The 26,429-nt window shown below is 35.6% G+C and overlaps 1 protein-coding gene across 6 annotated transcripts in view; it reads left to right on the top strand.

The window, feature by feature from the left end:
* ST18 (ST18 C2H2C-type zinc finger transcription factor) overlaps positions 1–26,429 on the top strand; it is a 189,076-nt gene that overhangs the window by 102,859 nt on the left and 59,788 nt on the right. For 5 of the 6 annotated variants that reach the window (XM_032702132.1, XM_032702141.1, XM_032702175.1 and 2 more), the window contains 3 exons: positions 12,153–12,259; positions 18,726–18,780; positions 20,645–20,675. In XM_032702132.1, coding sequence (XP_032558023.1) covers positions 12,153–12,259; positions 18,726–18,780; positions 20,645–20,675 — 193 coding nt within the window. The remainder of the gene's footprint in view (positions 1–12,152; positions 12,260–18,725; positions 18,781–20,644; positions 20,676–26,429) is intronic. The other variant, XM_032702165.1, reaches the window with a different exon arrangement.

Below are 26,429 nucleotides of genomic sequence, written 5' to 3' on the forward strand. Positions count from 1 at the left end.
GGTCCCTATGGAACAGCATGTGGAACAGCACTATCCTAACCCATGCCATGGAAGGAGCAGGTTGTCCTTGGAAGCAGGGAGCCATAGTCAGGTCTCTGGCAATGCTTTACCTTTTCAGACTCTTTCCTTGAGGGCAGGATAGCCACAATAGTAAATTCTGCTGTAAGATAATGCTCAGCTTGATCTAATTTTGAAACACTGAATTTTACGGAAGGGTTAGTAACTAAGTAACTATGTGTTGTCTTCAGTAGCACTCTCACAGGGGAGACTCAAAATCAGTAAAAATAATGCCCAAAATTGTGGTAATGCAAAGTTCATTATGGTATAAATTGACACCAGTTCAATAAACATAACCCTTGATAATGTTGTAACATTTATCCTGAAAAGCTTAACCAGCTCACATATAATCTCTGAGTTTTCTTCCTCAAAATCAACCCTTCAGTGGCTGTCATTAAAAAGTGTCTCCTTACATATCTCTAACTAATTCTAAATAGTGTGAGAGAGAATAATTCTATATAGCGTGAGAGCTTTAGCCCTGAATGTTTTGGGCTCAATATTATTTATAGCAACAATGTTAGCATTACCACTTATTGTTATTAATGTGAATAATGTGTTACTATTTTGTGATCATTGAAGGAGTGCTGCCTTCAAACAGAAAGCTCAACATGCAGACACCCTCCACGTCACACAGGTTACTTCCCTATTTATTCTGGGGCGATTGGAATCTATCAGTTGCAATTTAGATAAAACTTTAGGAATAAAGAAGTTTATAAGTGGGCACAATGTGGAAGACATAATGATTTTTGGCACTGCATTTTTCTCCTCCTTCCTCCTGAATCTCCAGTAGAGATCCCCCCCAATAATAGGACTATCATCAGCCCAATAAGCTCTTTAGAAAAGCTGCCTTCTAGTACTGCAGCTGCTTCTGTGTACAGCATGAACTCTACTTCTAGTAGAGAGCTAGTAAGTCTGGCTACTGACAGAGTTCAAGTTAAGCAGACCAAATCTCAGGAAAGGATGAAACTCATCCAGAGTCGTTGGGGTTTTCTATTCACTAAGGGAAGAGGACTTTTTCCCTATTTCTTACCTGTGGATAAAGAAGGAATAATGAGAACTCAGGAAACCTAAGACAAGCTAGTAACATGTGAAGACTTTGACTGGGTGAAGAATGGCCATGCTATCCCTGAGAATTTATTTTTTAACATCAGCAGTGAGTGAGATACAGCGTGTTGGAAGAAGGAATAGTCTTCTGGTCAGGGGAAGAATCTGAGACAAAGTGGACATTACATAATAACAGTTTTCCCTGGCCTGACCTGAGTGATCCGAGATTTCTTTGAATCCTTAAGCCCAATTAATGCACCTTCAGGAAATTCACTTTCACTTAAAATTACAAAACCAAGCAGGAGAATTGCTTCTTATAGAGCAATAAATAAATATCTGCCTATTAAAAGAGCGTAATCACACAGCTCACATTTTCTCTCTGCTTGGAGTGTTCAAGCTGTCAATACAGCTTGCACAACCTCAAGTGCCTGACAGACAGAGGTGGATCATTACAGTAATGTTTAAAGGAAAGTACACTACTAATTTTCCAGATGACCATTCAAGTGATCCCTTGGAATGCTGTGGTGCTTTTGCTTTGGTATTTTCAAAAGGAAATTTATTGTATTTTTGAGCTGCCAGTCCTGCAAGTTTAACCTGTAGCGGGAAGCTTAAGTTTCTTCTTCCATCATCATATTAACATGACTGTATTCCTGTCTTAAATTTGTCAATTATCATTATCTCATGTGACAGCTAGCAAGGAATTCAGACTCAAATAGTATCTTCATGAACAGGCCTGTTGCAGATAAAACTGCAGGTAGCTGAGCTCATTCTCACATGATGTGTACTGCGTGTTGTCCCTTTGGTGTCTGGTGAAAATTTACTTTCTCTGCTAACATCTGCAGATCTTACAACAAGGAAATCTGCTCAGATCAGGGCAACCTCTGTACAGATATTTTCAGCATAAAATCATGCTTCGAAGAGTTCTACATTTGGTTATATGAAAACTAAACATTTTCTGAAAGTTTACCCAAACAGGACTTGAGTTTTGGAAGAGCACTCACAATACCCATCTTTAACCATAGTCTTTGTAGCCTCCCACAAGAAAGCTGAAATAACCACTAGTGATTAACTGTAGGTTCTCACTAGCTGTGCCCTTACTTTCTTGAAAAAAAATGGAATTGAGGTGTGAATTGCTTCCCTGTTACCCCCAAAGTTTTATATAGTCCATAAAGAGGACATATGAAAATGATGTATGAGGATCATTCTTGATCTTATATGGCTATAAAGAGTACATCCTGTTTACCCCAGCCAGAAGATGACGTGTTCTATTTACTTGCTATTGAATTACCTGCTAGAATTACGTAGAAACATTAGCAGGTTACTGAAAGTCTTAAATCATTGCCTCATTAGACTTTGCCATAAAAATTAGTGCAAACTCTTTCCTTAAGTGTATTATTTTTCCTGCTATTATCTTTTATACTGCTAAAACCCATATTTTATTAAGAAGTTTTCTATGTCCTAGACTAGCAAGCTATAAATAAACATCCTCACTCAACAATCAGGTAAGACAAGCTAGATGGCTACGGGGATCTAACCTTCCTGATATAAACTATTATGCAATATTGCAAAAAAACCTCGTTTTCATTAGCTTTCATGTCCTTAGATTTCTACTCCTGTTGGCTAATTTAGTAACCTAGAGAACATGGTGATGGTCTTAAAAATACTGCTGTTTCCATGAAAAGAGACATGGGAATGGAAGGAGTTTTAAGTATTTTTTTTTAAATTGCTTTGCAAATTCTTTGCACAACAAACCTCGCCAATATGTAAACAGGGCTCTAGCTACTGTGTTTGTCCACAGCTAGAGCTACAGATGAACACAGTGTAGTTGTGTGATGACAGGAACAGCTGACTCATTAGTAGAGAGCAGTGAAAGGTAATTAACCCTGGGAAAAGTACAGCTGCCATACGAGCTGTTCCTTTCTGTAGGATCTGATTAGAAATTAGTGTTAAACCACTGATTCTTTTAAAAAAATGTCATTGATAATTCACTTTCTTTCTCAGGTGTAGCCCCTGAAGGGGGCCTAGGATAGAACCAGTGTACAAAAGGTCTTCTATCTAAAAAGATCTTTTTTCAGAGAAGTGCCCACCTGTTTGGCTGCTTCTGGACTTTTCTTAACCATGGATATTGTCCCAGCTTTCAGTGTTTTGAGGACACCCTCCAAGTCTATGGGCAGTGCAAAGAATGCACTGTCAAAATGATTTAAGGTAGAACATTGTTGGTTGCCATAATGGAGTCTTTAGTGAGGATGATTATTTAAAAGTTACAGCTATTACTTCTTGTATCAGGACACAGTTCTGATAAAAATGATGCAGACCTCTTCAAAATAAAACAAAAATCTGTCTCCTAGGTAGGTGAGCACAGCATATGAAAAAAAAAAAAGGATTACAGCCTAAGCACAAAAGCCACTCATCACCCCACCCCTTTTCCTGAACACATTTTGGTGTTTGAGGTTCCAACATAAGAGACAGAACCCATGATTTAATGTGACATCCAAACGACAAGCCAGACTATTACATAGATATTCAGACATCTGATAAAGGCCTGTTTATCAAAAATGACATAACTATCACCTAAAATAATAAAATTTCATTAATGTGCTCTTGGAATTTTTAAACTGCTGTTTATTATTTACAGTTGTTACATGCAAAATTGTTTTGGATCGCCTTACTTTGTAAGATCTTCTGACCAGGACTGTATTTTTGTATACCTGTGTGACTAACACCAAATGTATGTAAGTGCTTTCACATGCAGATAACGTGTATATTATTGAGGTCCATGAGAGTGTTCTGGTTGTTTTCCATGCAGCCAGGCTTACAAAAGGGAGTCTGAAGGGTAACTCTATTTAAAGTGACAAAGTTTGTAAGACATCTCTCCATAGGATGATTTTTTTCATCTTGCTGTAGTCATATTTGCTGCAATAGCATTATTATTATTATTATTATATCAATTCGAAGTAATATTACAAATATATGTTTCTACAGTGTTATTTTCAACTCAGTAGTGTTTAGTGGTATCTTGGGTCATTTTCCTACCACACATCTAAGATGTTCACACTGAAAGAAACCTTCCTCTTTCACTTCCTTTTAAAATAAACACAGTGCTTGCTGCATGCAATATTTGAAATTCATGTTACCACAAACATATGTATATATATTTCATCATCATGGCTGGGCTTCGTGAACCAAGATTTAGGAAGGCTCTACCCACGTTTGTTACAGGCACGCTGGTGGCTTATGAGGCCAATACGAGATAGACATATCCAATTGCATATATATTTGCACACACATAAATATATGTATATAAGCATAAATATATATATATGTATATATATATGTATATATATATATATATATATATATATATAAAATACACCTTACTGACATTTTGAACACCAGGAGCAAAAACAATTAAAAGGAAAACAGTTAACAGGAAAACAAGTGAAACAGATTTTTAAGATAAAGGTCAGACATGTCAAGAGTAGGGTTACCTCCAGATTGCCTGCTGCATTAGGATAAAGAGAATAGAAATGTGTGTTACATTATTTTACCATTCACCATATATTAGTTAGTACCTATCCTCCTCAGTATTGTCCTTTTTTGTTTGTTCAAATTTAGTTTTAGTAAAAAAGCTTGCAGAGAAAGAGGAAAGATTTTTTTCTTGGAAATCTCAAGTCATACCTTTGAAGTATCAGGCTGAGTTTCAGAAGCAGTGAATGCATGACCAAACTACTAAACAGACAAATGCATGATGATAAAAATAATATTCACTACCTTAAAGTATGGTTAGAAATGCACAAAAGCACTCTATGTTTTTATTCTCATTTAGCTGAAAGGTGAACAAACTTGATGAAGAGTACAGAATAGTGACAGAGGTAGGAAGAGAGTTCCACAGTCTCTTTTTTTCCAGATACTTGCTCAATCATGATGACTTCTATTTATGTCTGTGACAGAAGACAGGTGTCATTTTAGGAAATAATCTTTGCCCCACTTTAGAATCATAAAAGGCTCTGAGAAGAGTATTTAAACCACCATTCCTGGTGCTGTTGACCTCTCAACATAAGTTTGAACAAACTAAACACACTTTTCCTTGCTCCACTTACCTGACCCAAACATATGATGAGCGAAACCTTTCAAAAAAGAAGTCTGTCCTGGGGAGCACTGGGTTGGTATCTGACAGTTATTAGTCAATTTTTTGGATAGTCTTTACTACTTTGATTTTCAAGGTGGTATTTTTTGTACTTGGGTTGTTTTTTTCCTGTGCTCTTCAGCATGTTACTAAGATCTTCAGGGCAGTGCAGTACTGCAAGCAAGCCCCATTATCTCTAACAGTTAGGGTCATTACAAGTCTTTTAAATGGTGGCAGACTGTACTTCACATGGCACTCTTGAAGTTAATGAACGTATGTGATTTGCATGTTGAGGGAAGGCACACTTCTTCCCTTTGTGTGACTTTCCCTTTCTTGGGACATGTTTGTCATGCTTAATGAAGAGAGTCTTGTTGTTCAGAAAGGGCAACATGAATGCATAGGATAACAGAATGGCAGTTATATTTCTTTTCAAAAAAAAAGTTTGTATTTTTAGGTTTATTGTTTCTTTTGACTCCATGTCAGAAAATTCAATGAGCTAATTAGCCATGGGTTTTGTCTAACATAAGTATTGTGATGTCCTAATTTTAACTATTAATTCATTCCAAAAAAATTATGTCTGGAACAGTCAGAAATCACAGAGAAGGAATACCTAAGTAACCTAGATAAGGCTGTAAGTATTTGAGAAGTGACCACTTTTCGAACCTAATCAGCTTCAGTACTTCTATAGAAATTCAGTGTAACAGTAACAGCACCCTCACAAAATTGCCCTTCAAACCCATCAATTCCTAACTAGTTTGCTGAAAGTAAATCACAGTACAAAGACTAATAATGGTGGCTAAACAGCAGGTATGTAGCAACATCAGAGTCAGACCAGGATCTTCCTGATACTGAAGGAAGCTGTAACAGAGTAATTAAAGCAACACAATTTCACTGTTCTTACTTATACTGATCTGTGTGCTCAGGCATCTCGTGCTGGCCTCAATCCTGCAACTACTGAGCATCCCTTCGATGAGCAGAGCATGGTCATCGCTTGTTGAGGTCAGCAGTGATCCCCCCCCAATAGTACCTCAAAACAGCGATGACTCCACACAGGAAAAGTGATCCTGGCTTTCAGAGTAAACATCTTTTAAAAGGAAACGAACCCTGTGTTCCAGAGTCAATGACGCATGCTCTTTGAACTTTCTTTTAAAATTGCTCTGAAATCATAAGGTTGTTATAGTGTGGTTTTACTCAAAATAATGCATATCATTGTAACACAAGCCTTGAAGTTAAGTGGCTACTTTAATGAAACATAGTTACCATAGTTACCAGAAGGAGAACAGAGAATAACTTTTAGTTCTTTTGAAGCTATGAATTACTTTAAAAAAGAGGAAAAGGAATAAACAAGCATGCAAAAGTTTATTATGCAGTGTTTCATGCCTGATCAACTCTAAAAAAGGCAAACTCTCCCTAGACCAGGGCATTAACATTTTCCAGCAGAAATGTCTAATTGCCCATCAACAAACACAGAAATTACTTTTCAACTCCCTACTATGTCTGTTTTCATGTTTTCCCCCCATTTTTTTTCTGAAGAAACAGATTTTTCAAAAGTTCTGCTTTCAGCAGTTTGTTAATAACTGTCATTTTACATCACCTATGTTACTCTACAGTACTGTTCTAAAGGCAATAATACATTGCTTAGCACTACTCATGAAATCTGTGGTCTAGCTCTATTATTCATTATAAACACTATCTTAAACCTGATGAGAGGGAAACAAGAATTTATCATAGTGAAGATGTCTTCTAGGACGAGCTTCATTGTTTTTCAGTTTAGCACTGAGATGTGCTCCATCCCTGAAGTGTTAATGGAGGTCACTGCTGTTGCTCTACTTTGCTATGTCAAAGCAAAAGAGTTCCTGCACAGTTGACTATTGAGAAACAAAATGTTCTTTCCAGTATATCACCTTCAGCTTGTGAGCCTCTAGAGCAGCGGTGATTAACAGGACTTTTACAAAGTTTCTGTGTAGTTACAAGGACAGCTTCAATCTTCTGTCATTTTTTTGCATTAGCTATGATTATGCTTTTACCACCAAAATGCATTTATTTTAAAGGTAACAATACAGACTCAGAGAATAGCTTATGTTTCATCTATATTTATCAGCACTCACTGTACATTTGTGTCTTCATTACCAGGAAATATTAAGGGACATTGTGCCATCTATTCCTGTTTACAGTTTATTATGCAGAGATAGGAAACACTTAGCATGTAAAATGAATGTAGAAATTATTCCTGGATAGAAACACGGACATTTCCCACTCGTTGGCTCTTTCTCCTCCATCACCGGATCAGAGTGTAATTGTCAGTAATCAGGCCTGCTTGCTGCTGATAAAACCACTCTGAATGCTAGCAGCCTTCTTTGTGTGATGACTCAATTATTCCAGAAGTGCCTCATCAAATCTGCCCCATCAGCTGGGCTAATAAATAAGGAGAAGAAACTGGCCCCCCAAAGCAAATTATAAATCCATTTGCATTAACCATTTCGCTGGTCCATGATCTAGGCAGAAATAAGCATGGCAGATTGCGTTAAGCTTATTTGAATATGTTTATAATGTTTACAGCTTGCAACCTTTTTTCTTTTTTTTCACAAGGTGTTGGAATTATCGGTCATGAGTAGCATCTAAATGCAGTTATGTTAATTACAGCAAAGCCTCCGGCTTCTTTGAGGGATAGTTTGTTGCTTAAATCAGGTGAAAGTTAAACTCTTCTGCTAGGTGAAATATGATCTTGCACATGGCACTGGAATTACTTCTCTGTTTAAAAGAGAGGATGAGTGCAAGTGAAGTTCTTTTTACGGGTTCTAGAAGGACAACTGCTTGTATTACCAGCCTGTCTCACACTGCTAATGTGACCTCTATTTATTGCAGGGAAGAAGTAAATAAAATAAAGTTTAGCCTTATAGCTGGGAAAGAAGATGCAATAGTTGAAACAGTAATAATTCTGTTTCCTGTATACTCTGCACTGAATAAAACAGGTGCAAAGAAAAGTACCCTGCTCCAAGGAACCTCCTTTCTGAAGCTCAAATTACAAAAAATATGTTTCCAAGCAGAGTCCTTCAGATTTCCAAGGCTGCCCATGCAGTGAGGCTGTAGGACAAATGAAATTCGTTTACTCATGTGGTTGAATGTTATATATTCACTCAAGATCTCACTGAGGTTTATGAAGAACTTCAGGTGTAAAGTTACATACTCCAGCCTGTGCGGGATAAAGATCTGACTGCAGTGAGGAGCTAAATATATTTTTATATATTGTAATGGTATTTTTTGCTTTCACATGTTTTTTTCTTGTTTACTAAATATGTTGCATTACTTTGTCTTGAGAAAGAGAAATTACTGTCACTGTAGAAACACAGGAAATGTTCAGGGATCGTAATGGTGAGCTCACTGAACTTTGTTTCCTTTGCCATTACTTGTATTCTGAGTTAACAAATCACAAACTCTAGTAATTTTTAATTTCCATATTTGCAATATATCAACTAGTGATGTGGTAAATGAGAGAAAATCAAATCCATCTGTTGGAAAATGAATGTATTATGCTCAAAAAAGCTTTTGGGGGTCTCTTACAGATGTAGTACAACTTTGAGTATTAAAATTCTGACAGAGAAAACAATTTCAGACTTCAGTTGAGATAATTTGTGGCTGTACAATATGTCTTTTCTCATAATTAAATTGTCAGGAACTCTAGTAATCTGACCTGAATGAGTGGACTTTTACCCATAGACAATGGGTCAACAAAAAAGGTTGTTTGAAGGGACTTGTCACACACATCTGATGTTGAGGATCAGGACCTAAACTGTGATTCACATCAGTATCCTAGTATGACTCATGGATCTCAGTAGGATGGCACTTCAGAGTCAGTACAAAATCATGTTGCACTGGAAATGGCTATAAACCAAAGAATGAATTGCAGAGGTTCCAGGTGACTTAACTGAACAATTACATCGACAAATAAAGCAACTCATACATTCCATCTTTGTGGTTTTATAAAATTTATAATTTTAGTTGAATTGAGATGTTGGTTGAAAAGGGTGAAAGTTTTCTTTGCAGACAGGCAAGCTTCACCTTCTAGAATAAAAAATATGGTTCAGACACATAGGAAGTTGAAATATAAGAATAATTTGCTGTCTTTAAATCCATTTGAATTCTTTACTAAAAAAGACAAATGAATTAATGCAAGTTATGAATAGATTGGCCAAATGAAGATACATGTGGACTCAAGGGGAGTGACCCCACCAAAGAACCTCGACTAACAAATAAGTTAGCTCTGCCTGATTTCCATCAACAATGATCTTATCATCTAAGTCACCAGTAACCTAGTTAGGTGTTCTTTGTGGGCTCTTGAGGTTGAGATATTATTTTTTTCCGGTTGGCATTGCACACTTTTATGTGCACTTGCAATAGCTCAAAATTTGGCTCATGGTTAATATTATAATTCCTAAAACTTAATAAAATAAAGAGTTTCTCAATAACTTTAGTGTTAGACCTTGATCATTCTTTGAAATCAGCTCTAACCCTTGTTTGCTACCTGAGCTATCGGATCCCAACATTTATATATGAAATGTAACTTTCCTTTTGCAGTGTGGACAGGTGTGATGCATAGTTTATATTCTATTAGGGGTATGTCACATCCCATGACACTGAATAATCCTACACACACTGTTTATAGCATGACAGATACATGACATTGTATTAGACTTTTTATGAAACACCATACCTTCAAATGTGGGAACTCACCCATGAATCAGCTGTATGGCAGCCAGCACCCTGTTATGTGAAAGAAATCGAAAATAGCACATTTAAACTTACTAACCAGTAACTTCTGTTGTGATTAAACACAGCAGAGGGGTCCAGGTTTTGCACTTTATATTAAGTCTTGCTTTTGTCCTACTATAACACTTTCTGCCTCACGAAGTTGTCTGATGGTGTTTCATGCAAGGCAGATGGGAGTAAAATAGAAAATGGCACTGTTGCATGTAGTTTTTCAGTAAAATTTTAAAACCTGCTCTCCAGACGTGACCCAGCCCTAACTCCTTTTCAGTGTACTGGTTTATTATGTAAAGTTAAACGTGAAAAGTTTTGTATATTTCTTCTTGTCCTTTGTGCACTTTTCCAAGTGGATCTCAGCTGTGCTGTCTTAACTCTCGGTCCCTTAGGATGAGAGAGACAGCAGATGGGGTTAGGGCAGAGGGCTGATGCTTCTGACAGCAAACGGCCTGGTTGCTGAGTGGAAGCTGTGAGCGTCAGGAAGCTTCTTTTCCCCAGAGAACCAACTAACCACTGAAGAAAGTTGAAAATGAGCCCTTTGAGAAACGCTATTAAAAGTAGTAAAAAATTGCAATTGTGCAGATGATGTGCTGCTGTGTGGTTATTCGGATGCTAATGAGTTTGACATTAGGGAACTCAAAGGGTTTACAGCTACTCCCTTATGTGATTTAGTTCTTTATTGGCAATCTTAAAGAAAATAAATGAAAAATATATTGTTAATAAATACTTAAAATGATAGAATTTTAAACAAAATCTGGTAAGTTTTAGGCTTTAGAAAGAGCTTTGCTCACCATTGTAGTTTTCTCAGAGATCTTTTGTTTTAGGTTAGTGTCTTTTGAACAAAGAGGAAGAGGCAGGTAGAAGGCTTTGAGACTCCTTTTGTTTTTTTCATGAATGTTGAAATAGAATAACAGAAAAAGAGGCCTTTGAGGATAAACAGCACCTCTTTCCAGCAACATATTGGCTAGAAAAGTGCTTAAAAAATCTTAACGGGATGTTTTGTTCTGGGTTTTCTCCCTTCTTTGTCATCTTAAATCTGTTGTCTATTTCACTATTTGATAAAAGCTTATTTATTTTAATTAAAAATTATCAATGGGATGTAACTAATATCTACTGGGACATGAGCAAAAATTAGTCATTCAATAAACTCTACCTTCCCTGAGAATCTGTTTAGAGTGAGCCTTTCCAATTTCAGAAATGTAACATTACAAAATATCATCAGATATCATTAAATGAACAGTTAAAGTTCCAAAAGTTTATCTGCAAACTTTGTCATGATTGGAATAAGTTCAATGAATAGATCTATTTTACAAAATACACTGGATAATGTGTGAAACAGAGCCCTGAAATTGCAAGTGATAGCAAAATTTTTATGTTTTGGTCACTGGTGCCAGCAGTTATGCCAAAATGAAACTTGTTTTTAATAACTTATCATCAGATGCTCCCAGGTTGCAAGTGCCTGCAACTTTAAATGTTAGAAAGGTTTGGGTATTCAGTATTTCTGAATAAAGGATCTCAGTACTGTGCACTCAGATGTAAACTTCTGCAGCTCTACTTCCTTCACTGGTACTGTTGATTTAGCGTAAAGTCCCTCACAGAAAAGAATAAAAATTGAGCATGGAGAAACGTCAAGAATTTCCTTCAGTTGGCGTATGCTGAGAACACTATCAGCCTGCCAAACTTTTAACTCCAATATTCAAAATCAGAAAAAATAAAACTGAGGGATTTGCTTCTGTTTTTAAAATATTTCAGAATGCTTCTCATTTATTTTACAGCATGTACTGAACCATACTACTTCATCAAAGAGGTTCTGATGCAATTAAAACATTTGACTAAGGATTTCTACATATAGAAACTGTGGATTTTTACCCATTGAAGAAGAAAAACTTTCCTTAGAGAAGATCTATTTCATAAGTGATTGAAATGGGCATTACCTATATAAAGAAAATATCATAAGGAAAGAAAAAATGTTATTCTTTATGCCTTTCAGAATCATAACTTATGCCTCTATAGTCTATCTTTGTGAAACCTCAGAAGAAAATATTGCACCTGGACTATTTACCCATTTGATTTAAAGAGTGTCTTGTTTCATCTATATTTTATTTAGTATAGCGGGTTTTTGGTTTTCTTAGTTGTTTTGTTGTTGGTTTTTTTTTTTTTCCAGAGAATGAATTTGAAGGTTTTCTGTTAAACCAGTCAAGGCATCTTGGGCTGAGTGACGAATTTGGTCCTTTGGAATCTGCACATATTTTCACCTGGAAACACACAAAGGTGGGATAATTTATTTACAAAAATGAATTTGAGTAGAATACTATGTGGTTTCATGTGTAATGTCTCATGCACTAAGACTACTTTTCTCACATAACATCTGCTGTTTCAAGAACAGAGGTCTCCAACAGTCAAGTATAGTAATATTGAAAAGATGAAAATGTTTGTAAATTCGTAGAAATTCTAATTTTTAAGTTTGCAAATTACACTCTGTTAGCCTTACATACTGTCAGTAACACAACTATCTTTGAATCTATATGATTTCTAGAGGGAGAATAGACTTCATAATGCACTGCTTAAATTTAATCTTTGATGGAAAGCTTATTTGTGGTTGGTTTTTTTAAAATATGTAATGTTTATTGTTTGATTTTTTTAAACCATATATCAGTTGGATGGGCAAACACTTTAGCATATTTAAAAAGATCCCAAGGCATCAAAGTATTTTTTTTCTGAATATTGACACTTTCTTCTAAAAAATTATATTTAATATATAGTAGCCCGGGAAATAGTGAAAAGACATTGAACTACATAAAAAATAATAATCTAGGGGGAAAAAAAACCTCCAGAAACAAGCCTGTATTGAGATGCATTTCAGCGTAGTTTGCTATATAATTTTTCTCTGAATTTAAAAAAAGCTAGCTGTTGCCCCTTGATTTCATAAAGCTATGACTCTGCCCTCTAAAGCCTTGGTAAAGAAGACTAATAGAAATACTTGGCACACGTTGATTACCTAAGGGAATAATAGAACTATTTGCTGTAGTCGTTTGGCAAAAGGACATAAACATATGGCTTTGGTTTATATTCAGCACTGCCAGTTGTGCAAAGTTGCATGGATGAAGTGTACAACAGCAGTGACAACTCAGAAATCAGAAGCGAGAATCAAAATAAATCATCCTCCTTACAAAGCTATTCAAGCTTGCCTCTGATTTAAGGCTTATTTTATCACTACATGTTTTCAAGTAGTGACTTCGACATAAAAAAATCTACTTCTCAAAAATGTCTTCACCATTAAATCACACTATAAAATGCCAAATTGTTGATGATTTATGTGTGTTATAAACATGCTTTAAAGTCTTCATTCAGTAGATGTACTTATTTTAATTCCTGAGAAATTAATACAGCTGAACCAATTATTTCCATGTCATTCAACTTTTTCCTGGAGGAATCAGGCATACCACTGGGCAAACTAAAGCAAAATATTCAATTCAAATTTTCTTTCTGGTCATGAATATGTTATTAAAAAAAAAAGAAAAGAGAAAAGAAGAGCAAGAAACTTTAACCACACTGAAAGCAGTGTTCCTAAAAATTTTGTCTTTGGATTTTGGGTTATTTTTACTGCTAGTAATCAAAATTTCCAAGCTTTGTCTAGAAGTTGCTATATGTGTTCTTTGCATTTCTTTTTATTACCGTACTTCTCACTGTCAATCTGTAATTAATACTTCATATTAAACAAATTATCATAGACTAAGAGAAAGATGCAGTCAGCACACATATACACCGATAGCCAAACAGTGATCTATACTTCTGTACAGTCTATAGGAAATCTTGCTTTCAGATTTATTAATATTTTTCTTTATGAAATTATTCTCTTTTCATGCACTAGAATCTTAAATGAGTTATTGAAAAGAAACATTAAAGTATGAGTACCAAAACCACTGAAAAGCTTGCTCTGAGTATATTATTTATTGTAGGGAGAAGAACACAGAATGTCATGTCTCCGTGGAGCACAGTACAGCACAGTCCTGTTTGTAGCGTTTAGCAGTGTCTGACTTCAAATTTGAAGTTTGTGGCTTGTATTTGAGACTTGAGAATGGATTTATGTGCTTTAAAAATCATCAGGGTTTGTTTTTTTTCTGGCTGAGTTCACTAGGCTAGTGACAGTGGGCTAGAGACTTTTGTCTCTATACAAACTTCAGTAGCTCACAAATTAAGATAGCGGAGAAAAATATTCTTTTTCCAAACCTCTCAAAATCAGATAAAGTTTGTCTTAGAGAAATTGTTTGCCAAATTTTGTTTTTAGTTGGAAAATCACAATGCAGTGTTAAAGCTTATACTCTAGATAGTGATTTCTTTTCCTCCAGCTAGTTATGCGAAAGGAAACAGATCAACACTCCAGTAGTGTGAAACCCACCCCAGGAAAGTCAGGTTTATATGAAGATTACAGTGGAAATTACAAAGTGCATAGTTCTTACATTAGCTCTTTCCAGGAGATGCATTTCACTTTTACCTACATCAGCAACACTGGCTTCCCCGTGTCATAGTTTGTTTCACTGTAGTGTTCTGTGAAACTATCTCTCCAAGACAGTAGTATCAAATTAGTTTCTGAAATCCAAATTTAAAAATGTGCAAATAAACTGAAATAGTTGCTATTATTATTATTGTCATTATTGTAATTTATTGCACATGCCCTTTTTCAGCTGTTAGTCATTTTCTTGTATCGTATTATAACATCAGTACATGCACATGTGCGGAGACAGACTCCAGGCAGAAAAAAACCAAACTCAGAGCCAAATCCTGATTCTCTCACTCAGGGAAGTATTTCCAGGTGGTGCTCTCAAGTCCGTTATCTACAGTGGGATGGTACAAACAGAAGAAGTAACATTTAGTTTTTGCAGCCAGCAACTCTGAATTAGTTTGCTCACAAAGTACGATTGCTGCTATTCCACCAGTAAGTTAATTGAGAGAAACGTGAATACCCTGTAGGAGTCAAATAACAAATTACTACAGCTTCAGCCAGCAGAATTTGTGGTATTGTGACTCCAATCAGTTTTCTGTGATCTAGTTGTTGACTTCCTCTTAAGTCTCAACCAATATTGAAGGAAAAGTAGAGGGAGGATCAGACTGAAATTCACAAAGTCGGACAGAGAGCATTCATAAACCTAGGGAGATTTGTTGCAACATGGTTTCAGAAAATAATTCAACAACCACATCCTCAGTAAATTCTGAGATCACAGAAACAGAGTGTAACTGAAGCAGCATTTATTTCTTAGACTACTTCCTTAACTATTTGGAATGGCATGGCTGCTACCTCTATGTCATTGTGTTTCTCATTGTCTGTCTCCCACTAATTCCTTTAGAGTCCATTAGCTAGCTTCAAGTAATTTTGAAAGGAAAATGTTTAGATGAGTTTTAAATCCATCAAATCAGAGAATCTAGGTATAAGACACAAAGATTAAGTGGACTTAATTCCACTATTCACTTGCCATTATTTTTGTGGAGCTTGCCCTTAAAAAATATGGGACTATAACTCCCAGTAAAATTTTCCTGGCAAATACTTTATTATTCCTATGGTCTTGATGGCTAAAAAAATTAGTAGTGAAACAGTATGTGAGGATTTTGTGCAGACATGACCATTTTATTTACCTCTCATGGATTCTTCTCTCAAGACAACAAACATATCTAGTGGGAGGGAGAGCTGAGATCCCCCAGCTTTGACAGCAAGAAGCACCCTCCAGTATCCATCCAACCTTTACAGCAAACAACAGTAACAATATATGTCTCAACACCTTCATAACAATTACTTCTAAAAATTGGATAGAATTTCTCAGAATTTCATTCTTGTGTTGTTACATGGGTGATTTGAAAGTTTGAATGTTTCTTGCTGACCATCCTTGGCTGTAATTTGAAGTAAAATTATTACTATGTAGACAAAAAATGGAAATTAAATACTTTGTTCACTTTTTATCAGTATCAGGCAATCTCTGAAAGAATTACCAAACCCCAAAGATGTTGTATTTAAATTTCGAGCAAGAGAGTTCCTTTTGACGACACAATTAAGAGACTTCATTTTTATTCAGTTACTTTTGTGTATTTTTCAAGTTAATGTATGGAACTTTTTTTGTAAGTTAAAGTGATTTTTATGGAACACAGACATGATGATTATTTTGATATATGTATGCATCAGAATAAAGTGTCCTATAAATTTTAGGTTTGAGTTGATAAAAACATCTCTCATAGTTTGAAACTTTTACAAGGAAAGAAAATCAATTGAAAAATCACCTGCATTGATTTTATCATTGTTTTTCACTCTTTGTATGTCTTTTAAATATTCATCACAATGCAACCTGCTGTTTAGACCAGAGTAACTGCTGTTCAGTAGAAGCAGTGGACACTTTTTGTTTCATAATTAAAAGAGCAGCAGTGTGATTGGTGTGGTATTTATTATGAAATGATGACAAAGGAGTACCAGTGGTTTTAATAGTTTTAGCTTACCGGAGCTGTTGTTAATTTTGTCTGTAGAGTTGCAGGTGAAATAATGCACAGTGGATAAATAGTCTATATTGGTTTAACTGAACATAATATATAGTGTGTTCTGGAGTTGTTTGTCTCAATAGACTATAGTAATCAAAAGTAATGAACCTATTATGTGCAGGACCTTGGAGAGCATAGAATGGCAGTAAAAGTGTGGCACATAAAAGGTTTATTAAAGGAAATTAAAGTCCATCATTGCCACACCTGCTCCCCTATTATAAGTCTATGGCAGGTCAGTGCCTTCAATCACAACTCAGCATCAGAGAACAGAGCCATGTTTCCCATTACCATTGCAGTCACATTGTGAAAACTCGTTCTCCATGTTTTGAGGATAGTAACAAGTAAAGACTGCCATCAGCCCTACTACATAAACACAAGACCCTCATGTTCCTTCCCTGCTAATGATCAATATCAGATGTAAATTTAAAAAGAGAAAAGATATCACTGTCTGGCTTTGATGATTTCCATCAATTTATACTTTCATTTCAGACATCATTAACCTGTGTTCTAGAATCAGACTTCTTCGAGTCCATGAATACCCTTTTGAAATGGTTGTGTTCTCTCCTGCTAATAGGTATTTTGATTCCAATAGCTGTTTATAATGTTCAAACATATATAAAAACAAACAAACAAAAGACTTCAAGAAATTAGAAAAAAATACTTTTTATTCCCTAGAAACGCTGACTTTACTCTTTTTGTTTCTCAGGTCAATTTTGTCATTTTCTTCAATGTTCTTTCTAATAAGACCTTCAAAACATCTCAGTTATTTGAGTCATATAAAGCTAAAAATAAAGCATACTCAAATCTCCAAACTCTATAAATGGAAAAAGGCACAAACAGATCTTCTTACATCTTCCCTCAGTTCAGTTTACCTGATCCTCAGAAAGCAAGAGTGAAATACCAGACAGGATCTTCTTTTGACGTTGATGTTTATCTTGCAGCCTTTTGCAGGGATGCCTGGAAACTTCTGGTATCCACATCTACCTGTCACCCAACACAGATTTATAAATCATATACTGGTGTCTGCAAATGGATCTGCAGAGGCACATGGGAGTTACTTTGTCTAGAGTATACTTGATCACCACCGTTATACTGAGATTCAAAAGCGAAGACAGGTAGTAAGATTCCGTCAGAGACTGAATAAAAAGAATTCCAGAGTTCCTAATATTTCACCTAGAAAAACATTCCTGATTTGAGAGTCTTCCTTACATAAAAATTAAGTGTTACTTATAGAAAGAAGAGTTTGTCTCACTGGACATGGTCAAAATTGCACTGTTGTACAATCTGCTATATGTCACTGCAGTTCTCCACACCATAACATGAAATCTTAATCCCTTTGAATTTCAGGGGTTTGCAATAAAATCCATGGATTGAAAGCCTGCCCCTACAATTATGTGTCTGGGACACATCCAAGACCAGAAGGTGCATATTTCCAGTGCTGGTTTAGATGTAGCCAAAAGTGTTGTGAGAGCAGCTGATCTTGAAAGGGCTCTCTTATTTCAGTTAGAAATCTTATGACAACAGCTGAGTTTGGTGGTGGGGGCATCTGAACTTTTAAATTTTTGGGGGTTTTGGGGTTTTTTTAGTTTTTCTTTTTTTAATGTGAAATACAAGCCTGGGCACTACATTCTCACAAAAACTCATATAAATCCATAACTCACTGTCTCTAAGCAAAACTTAAAGAAGTAGTTGGTTAAGTGGTGAGGTATTTCAAAGCTGTACGTGTGTAATTAATTATGCACTGTCAAGCAAGAAGCTTTCACATTTTAAGGATGAAGTTGTCAGAAATGCAGGTTCCAACACAGCTATATAGATGTTACTCAGTTACAACAAAAATGTAGAGTTCCTGTAGGCACTGCTGCTTTCTGGAACCTTTTCTTTCAGGAGGTGGATGCTGAAAGCAGCACTCATGAAGCATTACTCTTTTTAACCTTATGCCTTCAGCTAGCACCTGTAGACCTTGTCATTAAACCTTACAGAGTCACTCATAGTCATCACTTTATTAAATAAATCTGTATCATTAAAGGTCTCTCCTAGGTATTTACTAGATATTCACAGATGGCTTTTTATCTCTTTGACAAGATTAATAAGGCATGATTATTCTTTTTTCTATTACTGTCTAGCCTTTGGAAATGTAAAAAAAAAAAATAAAAATTGAAGTATCTTTTTTTCTCAATGGCAAAAGGTATGAATTAAAGACCTTGTGTTAATATTACAGATGGATGCAGATGGGGAAAATAAAAAGCTGCGCACACGCTCAAAAGGAACCAAGGGTGAGTTAGCAAGCATGCTCCACGACCCTGTGCCCAGAACACCATGAAATATGATAGTTCCTCTGCACAGTCCCTAATGTGCAGTAAGAGAGTGTGTAGCTTCCTTAAGGCTGCTTTTTTAATCAAGGCAGGACACAGACTAGTGGCATTAAGAGGCATGATGTTATTAGCTATGGTTTAAAGAAAAGCCAAAAAAACCTACCGTATGCTATTTTCTTTGAGTTATTTTTCAAAGAAAACAAGGGTTATGCTTTTTATTATGCAAAACAAAGATTCTCCATAGGGAGTAGAACTAGACAATATTGAATGGGTGATTCCAAAATAATGTACCAAAACTTTGTCTCAGCCACCTGAATGTTTTCCTGTCTATTACCATTAATTATCTGTAAATCAGCTACATAAATGGTCCGGAAGTATATTTACTTTAATCAAAAGGTGCAGGTGTATGTTGCAGAGGAGAATTTTGTGCCTTTTTTTTAAGCACTGGTGCTTATGTTTCATTTGCAAAGTTATGGCATAGTGTTGTTTCCCAGAAATTCCTCTCTTTTTGTAAGGAACAGATGGAAATGCAGTACTGAGAGATAAACAGGCCCTTAATGATCTCTACATCTGGAAAACATTATTGACTAGCAATACAATCCTTCCAGTAAAATAACTTTTTATTTTAATTTATACCACTTTTTGTGACTCTTGATAACAAGTGAAAAATGAATATACTTAAAAATAAAGGTCTAAGTTTTGCCTGCCCTGTGAAAATTTTTGCTTATGATTATTTTCAGAGGTGCAAAGTACTCATCCTTCACTCTGATTTTAATGAGAATTCTATGCTCTCAGCATTGTGCAAAACAGACTACTTCAATTCATTGTCATAACTCAGTAGTCTGGATTTTTAATACTGTGCCTTTAAGTTATAGTCAGAATGAAAAATTAAAGTCTAGTTTGCTTCTCTATTTTCAAATGATCAAAAACATTAAAAGTGCTAGACTTCACTTAGGAAGAGACAGAGAAAGAAGTCTGAATACCACAGACTGACTTCAGACAAGAGGATAAATAAAGAAAAAACATTCTAAAAAATATAATCATTGTCATATCAAAACTTCTGTAATATTCTCTGAAATTAATATAAAATTCACGTATATTTCAAAAGCACTAAACCCAAGGGAATAACTCACTGAATAGGGAAGTTATTCACACCTCAGCTTTAGTGCATGTCTTCTCAGTTGGTCAGGCTTGTGAGTTAAAATAGTTTGGCTGGCTTAACAAACATTGATTGTATTTGTTAAGGATTTCATACCCTTTCACTCAAAAAGCTAATAACACAATTTTAAAACTCATGGATTTTCTCTCTATATATTTTACACTCATGTACACACATGTATAGCAATTAATATATAAGAATATTTTTCCAAAAATGGAAACAAGAGAAGTTGCCTCTGCAATATGAGTAGTTCTTAGAGACACCTGTTGGCCTTGTCAATATGCTGTATATCATTGTGTGGGTAGGTATTTGTAAGCACCAGCCTTTGGCATTCCAAAATTGAATTTATATTCTGAAAAAGCAGAGATTTGTCTTTCTATGTTCAGTAAAAGGGTCTCTTCTTTTACTTTTATTTTTTTATTATTATTTTCCTTATTGTTCCACTCAACACCATACTCCAGGTTTTATACATTCTTAAATAACTGTGAGAATTATATGTTCAGTTAACATTTGTCACTAGTAGCTACAATCCTGTGGTTAGCATGAAATAACCACCTGTGTTTTGATAGCCACTCCTCTGTCATTACAAATAGGCAGGTGCAAGGTTGCAGAAAGCACAAGCCTGGAAGTGTAAACTAATTAATTCTTTCCTGCTTTTATTAACAGTTCAAGTGGACTCTATAGCTCAAGAGCTCAGGTAAGAACTCATGTTTATTTTTTCAGTTTTATTCTCTGATTATATTGATAAATTCATACCACTGGTATTGCTATAAAATGAAGAATCCAGCAAATGATGTATTATGTAAAGATTTAGCACAGACCTGAAAAAGGGTACTTGATGCAGATACACTTTTTAGATATACCAAAAATTAAAGCAAAATGTTAGAGGTAACTATACAAACATAATCAAAAGTAACTGGAAGTGGGCAGAATTCAGATATGCTGTCTTTACCTTCAGCCTGTATGAGGGATACAACAAAAGAGTTTCTGGTCAATCTTCAGATCTTTAGTCTTCTTTTTCCTGTAATATGTATTAGAGTATCTCAGTATCTGAATATTCTAAGAGGTGCTAACACATTTTGCCAAATGGCTTTTAAAAAAATGAGCTGTAAATTACTGTAAATTCTACATGCATTAATGGCTTATTCTTCCTTAAGTTTTTGTTGAGGTTTCATAGTGTTTGGAAGTAGCAGATTTGCAAATTTGCATAATGTATTGTAGTACATTCCAAACCGTAAACTACACAAGGATATTCCAGATCACAAATATTCTAATAAAATTTCAACATTACTACCTTAGTCTACCAATGTGTGTCTCAAATCCTAACAACTGATCCTAGAATTTAGAACAAACTCAGGAAAGACCAATAGATTATTCAGTAACAAATCTCCAAGAAAGCAAGTATTTACAGGTAGCTGCAAATTCCTAGAGTTATTAATCAAAATTACAATTCACTACAGCTGCAATATAAATACTGAAAACGTTTTTGCAGAAAGCTCTTCAGAATTTTTTTTTTAAATTAACTTATTTTCCCTACACTCACTTTTCATCACATGCTACTGAGCTGCTTGTTTAATCACAGCACGCATCCAAAATATGTGCTTGTGGCTTCATCCATCTAGGGAACAGAAACATCATCATGTGATTTATTTGATCAACCAAAATGCCACTACCTCTTAAGATAGGACATGAAATATTTACAGGAAGTTGTTTTGCAGTGAAGACACACAATATTTTAAGGTTTTGTTTTATAATAAAACTGAGGAAATTATAAGCTTCTTATAGATATTCCATGAACAGAAGTGTAGGCTAACTTTTTGGATAAATTATTCATGGTGAGTCACTCATTCAGCTCTACTCTGAATCTCATTTTTCTGTATGGCTTCAGTTTCCTGAGATTTAGTGCTTCTCCTTTTTCCTCTCTGCATCCCTAATTTATACACCAGAAGGATGTATTAATCCGAAGAGGCAGTCATCCAAAAATGAGGATGGTCCATGTGTTCCTAAGAGAAAAATGTTTGAAAAATAGAGGATGTACAAGTTTCTGCAACATCAGGGAAGCTGTAATTTATGTATTATCAATTGCTACAGCTTTTCCCAAGCAACTTTGTTTTTCCCTGTGAAACACATGCTGTCTTAGCAATTACTGTGTAAGAGATCACTTTGTCAGAGGTGTGGACTACCTCCATAAGGAAACATATATCGGTTTAAAATAGTGAACTAAACAGCATATAAAGGCATTGTCCAGTCCTTAACTTGGTATTTCTAATTTCTACAGTACCAAATTCCTCATGGGGTATCTCTGCAGTCAAGGGATTTTACTGGCATACCAGTCAGGTGATCAACTTCTATGAACCTATTAGTCTATGAAAAAGTAGAGGGAGAGAGGCGGGGGCTGCCTTTTGGAATCGTAGCTGATGGACTGCATTCCTATTAGTCATATCCATACTAGTGTGGAAAAACCATTAAACATTCCTCAAGAATTAAAGAGTGAAATAGTCTGTTATGTTCCCTGGATACAGATATTGAAACCACTGTGTTTTCTGACCAAGGTTCTAAATGCTGTGTTGGCTGAGCAATTTAAATCCATGCTTAATTAATTTCCCCTTTTCCCCTGGCTTATCCTATCTGACAAAGCACTTTTGCACTCCTTATTGAGTTTCTGTTACGAAGTGCCTTGGGATACTTCTACATAAAAGGCACTACATAAGCTTACATGCTCATATTGTATTATTATTAATTTCATAACATTGATTGGTTCTAGAGCATTTGTTAGCCTTTTCTTATTCTGTAACTTGTGTTTCACAAAAGTAGAGAGTGAAATAAAAAGCAAAACAAAGAGTTTCAATCACTGATTAAATTCAATAATGCATAAAAATTTCTCTCCTCTAAATTTCAGGCATTGAAATCTTGCTTAATTGAATTAAATGCCAAAAAAGTCTCTTGGTTTCAAGAAAGCCAAGATTTTACCAAGAAAACTGGCTAATGTTGTTGTTATCATCCATCTTCTCCTGAGAAATAGGACCACCTTTCTGCATAAAAAGTATATTTTTAGAAAAACATTACCTTAAGGGGCAATCTTGGTTTTGGGGGTTGGGTTTGTTTGTTCTTTGTTTGTTTGTTTTTTCTGCTTAATAAAATAACTAAAAATTTTCTTGCACTGCAGTGCAAGGAGGAGGACAGTACTTTTCTTCCAGATACTGACCACTTATCCACAACTATTTATGTGTCATAGTTGCACTGATTTAATCTAATTATACGTCTTAAGGAATCCCAGCTTTCAATATTATAAAAATAATTTTTTCATACATGAGTACTGCTAACACTGCTATGTTATTTGTTCAGATTTATTAGGGTTATTTTACTGTATCTACTGCATACCCTGTAATGTTGAAGCATAATACACTAAACGTCCTTCAAAACAGAACTCCTTCTTCTTGAAGTCTTAGTTATTTACTTATTAAGAACATGGTTCTATTTTTTATTTAGGAAAGTAGTGTTGTGGTGATTTCATTGGTAGTTAAACTACATTAAGCAAAGATGAGCCTTTTTATCACAAGCTAAACATAGCAAACAACAATATGTGGTAGAAGCGAGTGCTGGAGCCAGGAGATCTCTGTCCCATACATTCAAGTTTGAAGCTGACACCTTTTGGGCATAGAAGCTCCATTGTATCCATCTTCTGCAAGAAGCAGAATGAAGAGGTCTTCTCTTAGATGATTTAGTCATGGACCACTGAAAGGACCAGGACCTTCAGCTGTGTTCAGGATTAGAATGGAAACTAAAGGAAAGTGAAGAATATTGGAGTGATGTATTCTCATTACTGTGTTCTATTTAACAGATGGGATACAGTACAATGAACCATCTGTAGGTTATGAAATGGCATCTGGGTCAGACCAAGGAAGAGCAAACTGGATTGATCCAAGCACAGCATTGCAAAAGCATAGATTGGTTTGGCCAAGTCCATATCTGAATAGAAAGGGTATAGTTTCTGAGTTAGATACAGGTGAAAACAAGTGTTTCTGGCTTCTGTCATTAATGATTAACGAAGACTCTACAAGGTACTTGTGTTTCAAGTTGTGGAGAGTAGCCCTGCTCTTTAGTGGGAATAGTTACACATCCCCTTACTCTCTGAAGCGTTTCCTCACTTCTTCAAAAGTAAGGACAGTCACTTTTTTTATCTAGAACTCTTGTTCCAGGTGGTGTGAGAGATTTTAGATATTCAGAGAAGAACTGTTCGGTGTGAGTGTGTAGAGTTATGAGTATCTGCTTTAGCAGAGAGGGAAGTAATAGAGCAGAACTGTCTGGATGTCTCCTTGTTAGAAGGAGTAACTGGATACTTCACCCTTTCCTTGCTGTCTATTGATTAGGAAGGTGAGAAACCAGCAAAACTACCCTGCAAGCAAAGGTACTGAAGCATTTCAGAAGGTCTGTGTTACTAAAATGTATTCCTTAACTTTATCCATAATGTTTTAAGAGATATGTCTATATAAGTGACAGTATACAAGTATGACAGCCTACTAAAAAGCATTTTTCTAAGTGCAGTGGTTATTCCTTACTCTACAGTGTTGAATATTTTGCTGTTTTTCTTTAAGAACTAGTAAATTATATGGATGCAATTATATCTGAACTCTGTTTCAGGCAGTACTGGAAGGGAGGTAGAGAGTTTGGTAGATAGAAGATAATTTGGCCACTCAGGAAAAGTTCATGGCATGAAAGAATGTGCATGCCTAGCTGCATTTAGAAAGGAATGATTCATTGTTAACTCTTTTTCTGAGCTTCATAAAGCAAGCAGACTTTTAAGAAATACTTGTATGAAAAGGAAGCAGTAGCATGGCAGATGACCGGAGAAGGAGGTAAAAGTGATACTTAGATGATAGAAGAAGTGGGCACATGAAACAAAATCACACGAAAAGACTCAAAGATATTCCTCAGTAAGAGCTGCGATTATGGTTGATTTGTGTAGCTATCACCTTCATAGAACTGCCTAGAAGAGAGACAGAGACTCAAGGAGCTGTTCCTAGCCTGTACCTGGAAAAACTGTCATGTTTGTCCTTTGGTCTTGGCTTCTGTTTCCATAGGAGTTGGTCATGCACTGATTTTCTGGAAACTGCTGTGGTAAAGCACATTTGTCATAATCCTGAATAAGCACATTTGGAACAGAAACTGAGGTGGACTCTTGCATTTCCTGTTATCTCATCTGTCTCCCATTGGGAGAGAATGTGGGACCCTCACAGTTCTTAATGTGCTTTGCTGAAACAAGTTGTGTCTCTGAACTCAAATAGACTTAGTAGTAAATGTTAAATAAAGATGGTCAATATTTATAGCTACTGCCAGACATGTTTGAGCTTCACAAAAAAATAATTTTTTTTTTTGCAATTGAAGATTTAATGTTGATGGCATACAGTCCCATCTCCCCTCCTTGGTGTTCCCCATGGTGGTAACTGGCTGGGGCAGAGTTGTGCCACTTTGGCGTTTAAATACTTCTCCATGACACATTAGATTAGGCATTTCACCTGAGTCAAAGATCTGTATCATGGTGTTTCTACTGAAAACTGATCTTCAATTAAACAATGGGCATTAATCTTAAGAGTACCTATTCTCAAGGTCTCTTAAAAGGATGAGTTAAGAGTATCTACTGCTTGCTCTTTAGCTTGGAAAAGGAACTTCCTCCCTTCCCTAGCCATTGTGGGAATGGAAATGGTTATGGGGCTTTGAAAATATTAACCCATGCCTCTTACTCCATGGTTTCTGGTATAAGCAAGTCTGTCATATTGTCATGAATCACACTTTCTTAAATTCCCATTAAATCTTGTTCATTTACTATTCTTTTCTGACAATGCTGCTAAGTTTCTGAGAAACTTTTTCTGGTATGCTAGTCATTATTACTTTCCTCAAAGAATCTGCTAAAATCTATGTTTTTTTGCTAAGGAAAAGTGATTTTGTAGTTGATGTTCAATAAAAAACATTGAACATTCAAGCATAGACAAACACCAAACAATCACTATGCCTTTCTTTGAATGTAAGGTAACAAGAACCTCCACACTGTTTCAAGAAATGATAACATATATTTTGGATGATCACAAATAATGATTTTTAACATTTTGCAGGTTACCCTGAAATTGACAGCGTATTTTCCTATGTTTTAAAGCAGAGCAAGCCACAGTATTATTTGATTTAAGTATTTAGTGAACTGTTCTGAATAACCGCTAAGATGTGTGAAATAAGAACTGTATCTCATAATCCTTCTGAGACAACTGAGGTTGGAGTTGTTAATTATGATGCATAATTTGCTTGTTTCCTGTACATGTTCAGACCTTTTGATCTATGTACTGTGACCTCTGCCTTTTCTTCCTGGATTTATTTAGAACATTTAAAGTTGTGTTTTGTGTACAGATTTCCATTTTAGTTTAGCTTTAGTGATACTTTATGTGCATTTGCTTAATAGGTG

The sequence above is a fragment of the Chiroxiphia lanceolata genome, chromosome 1 (genome assembly GCF_009829145.1).
Source record: "Chiroxiphia lanceolata isolate bChiLan1 chromosome 1, bChiLan1.pri, whole genome shotgun sequence".
Classification (NCBI taxonomy): domain Eukaryota; kingdom Metazoa; phylum Chordata; class Aves; order Passeriformes; family Pipridae; genus Chiroxiphia; species Chiroxiphia lanceolata.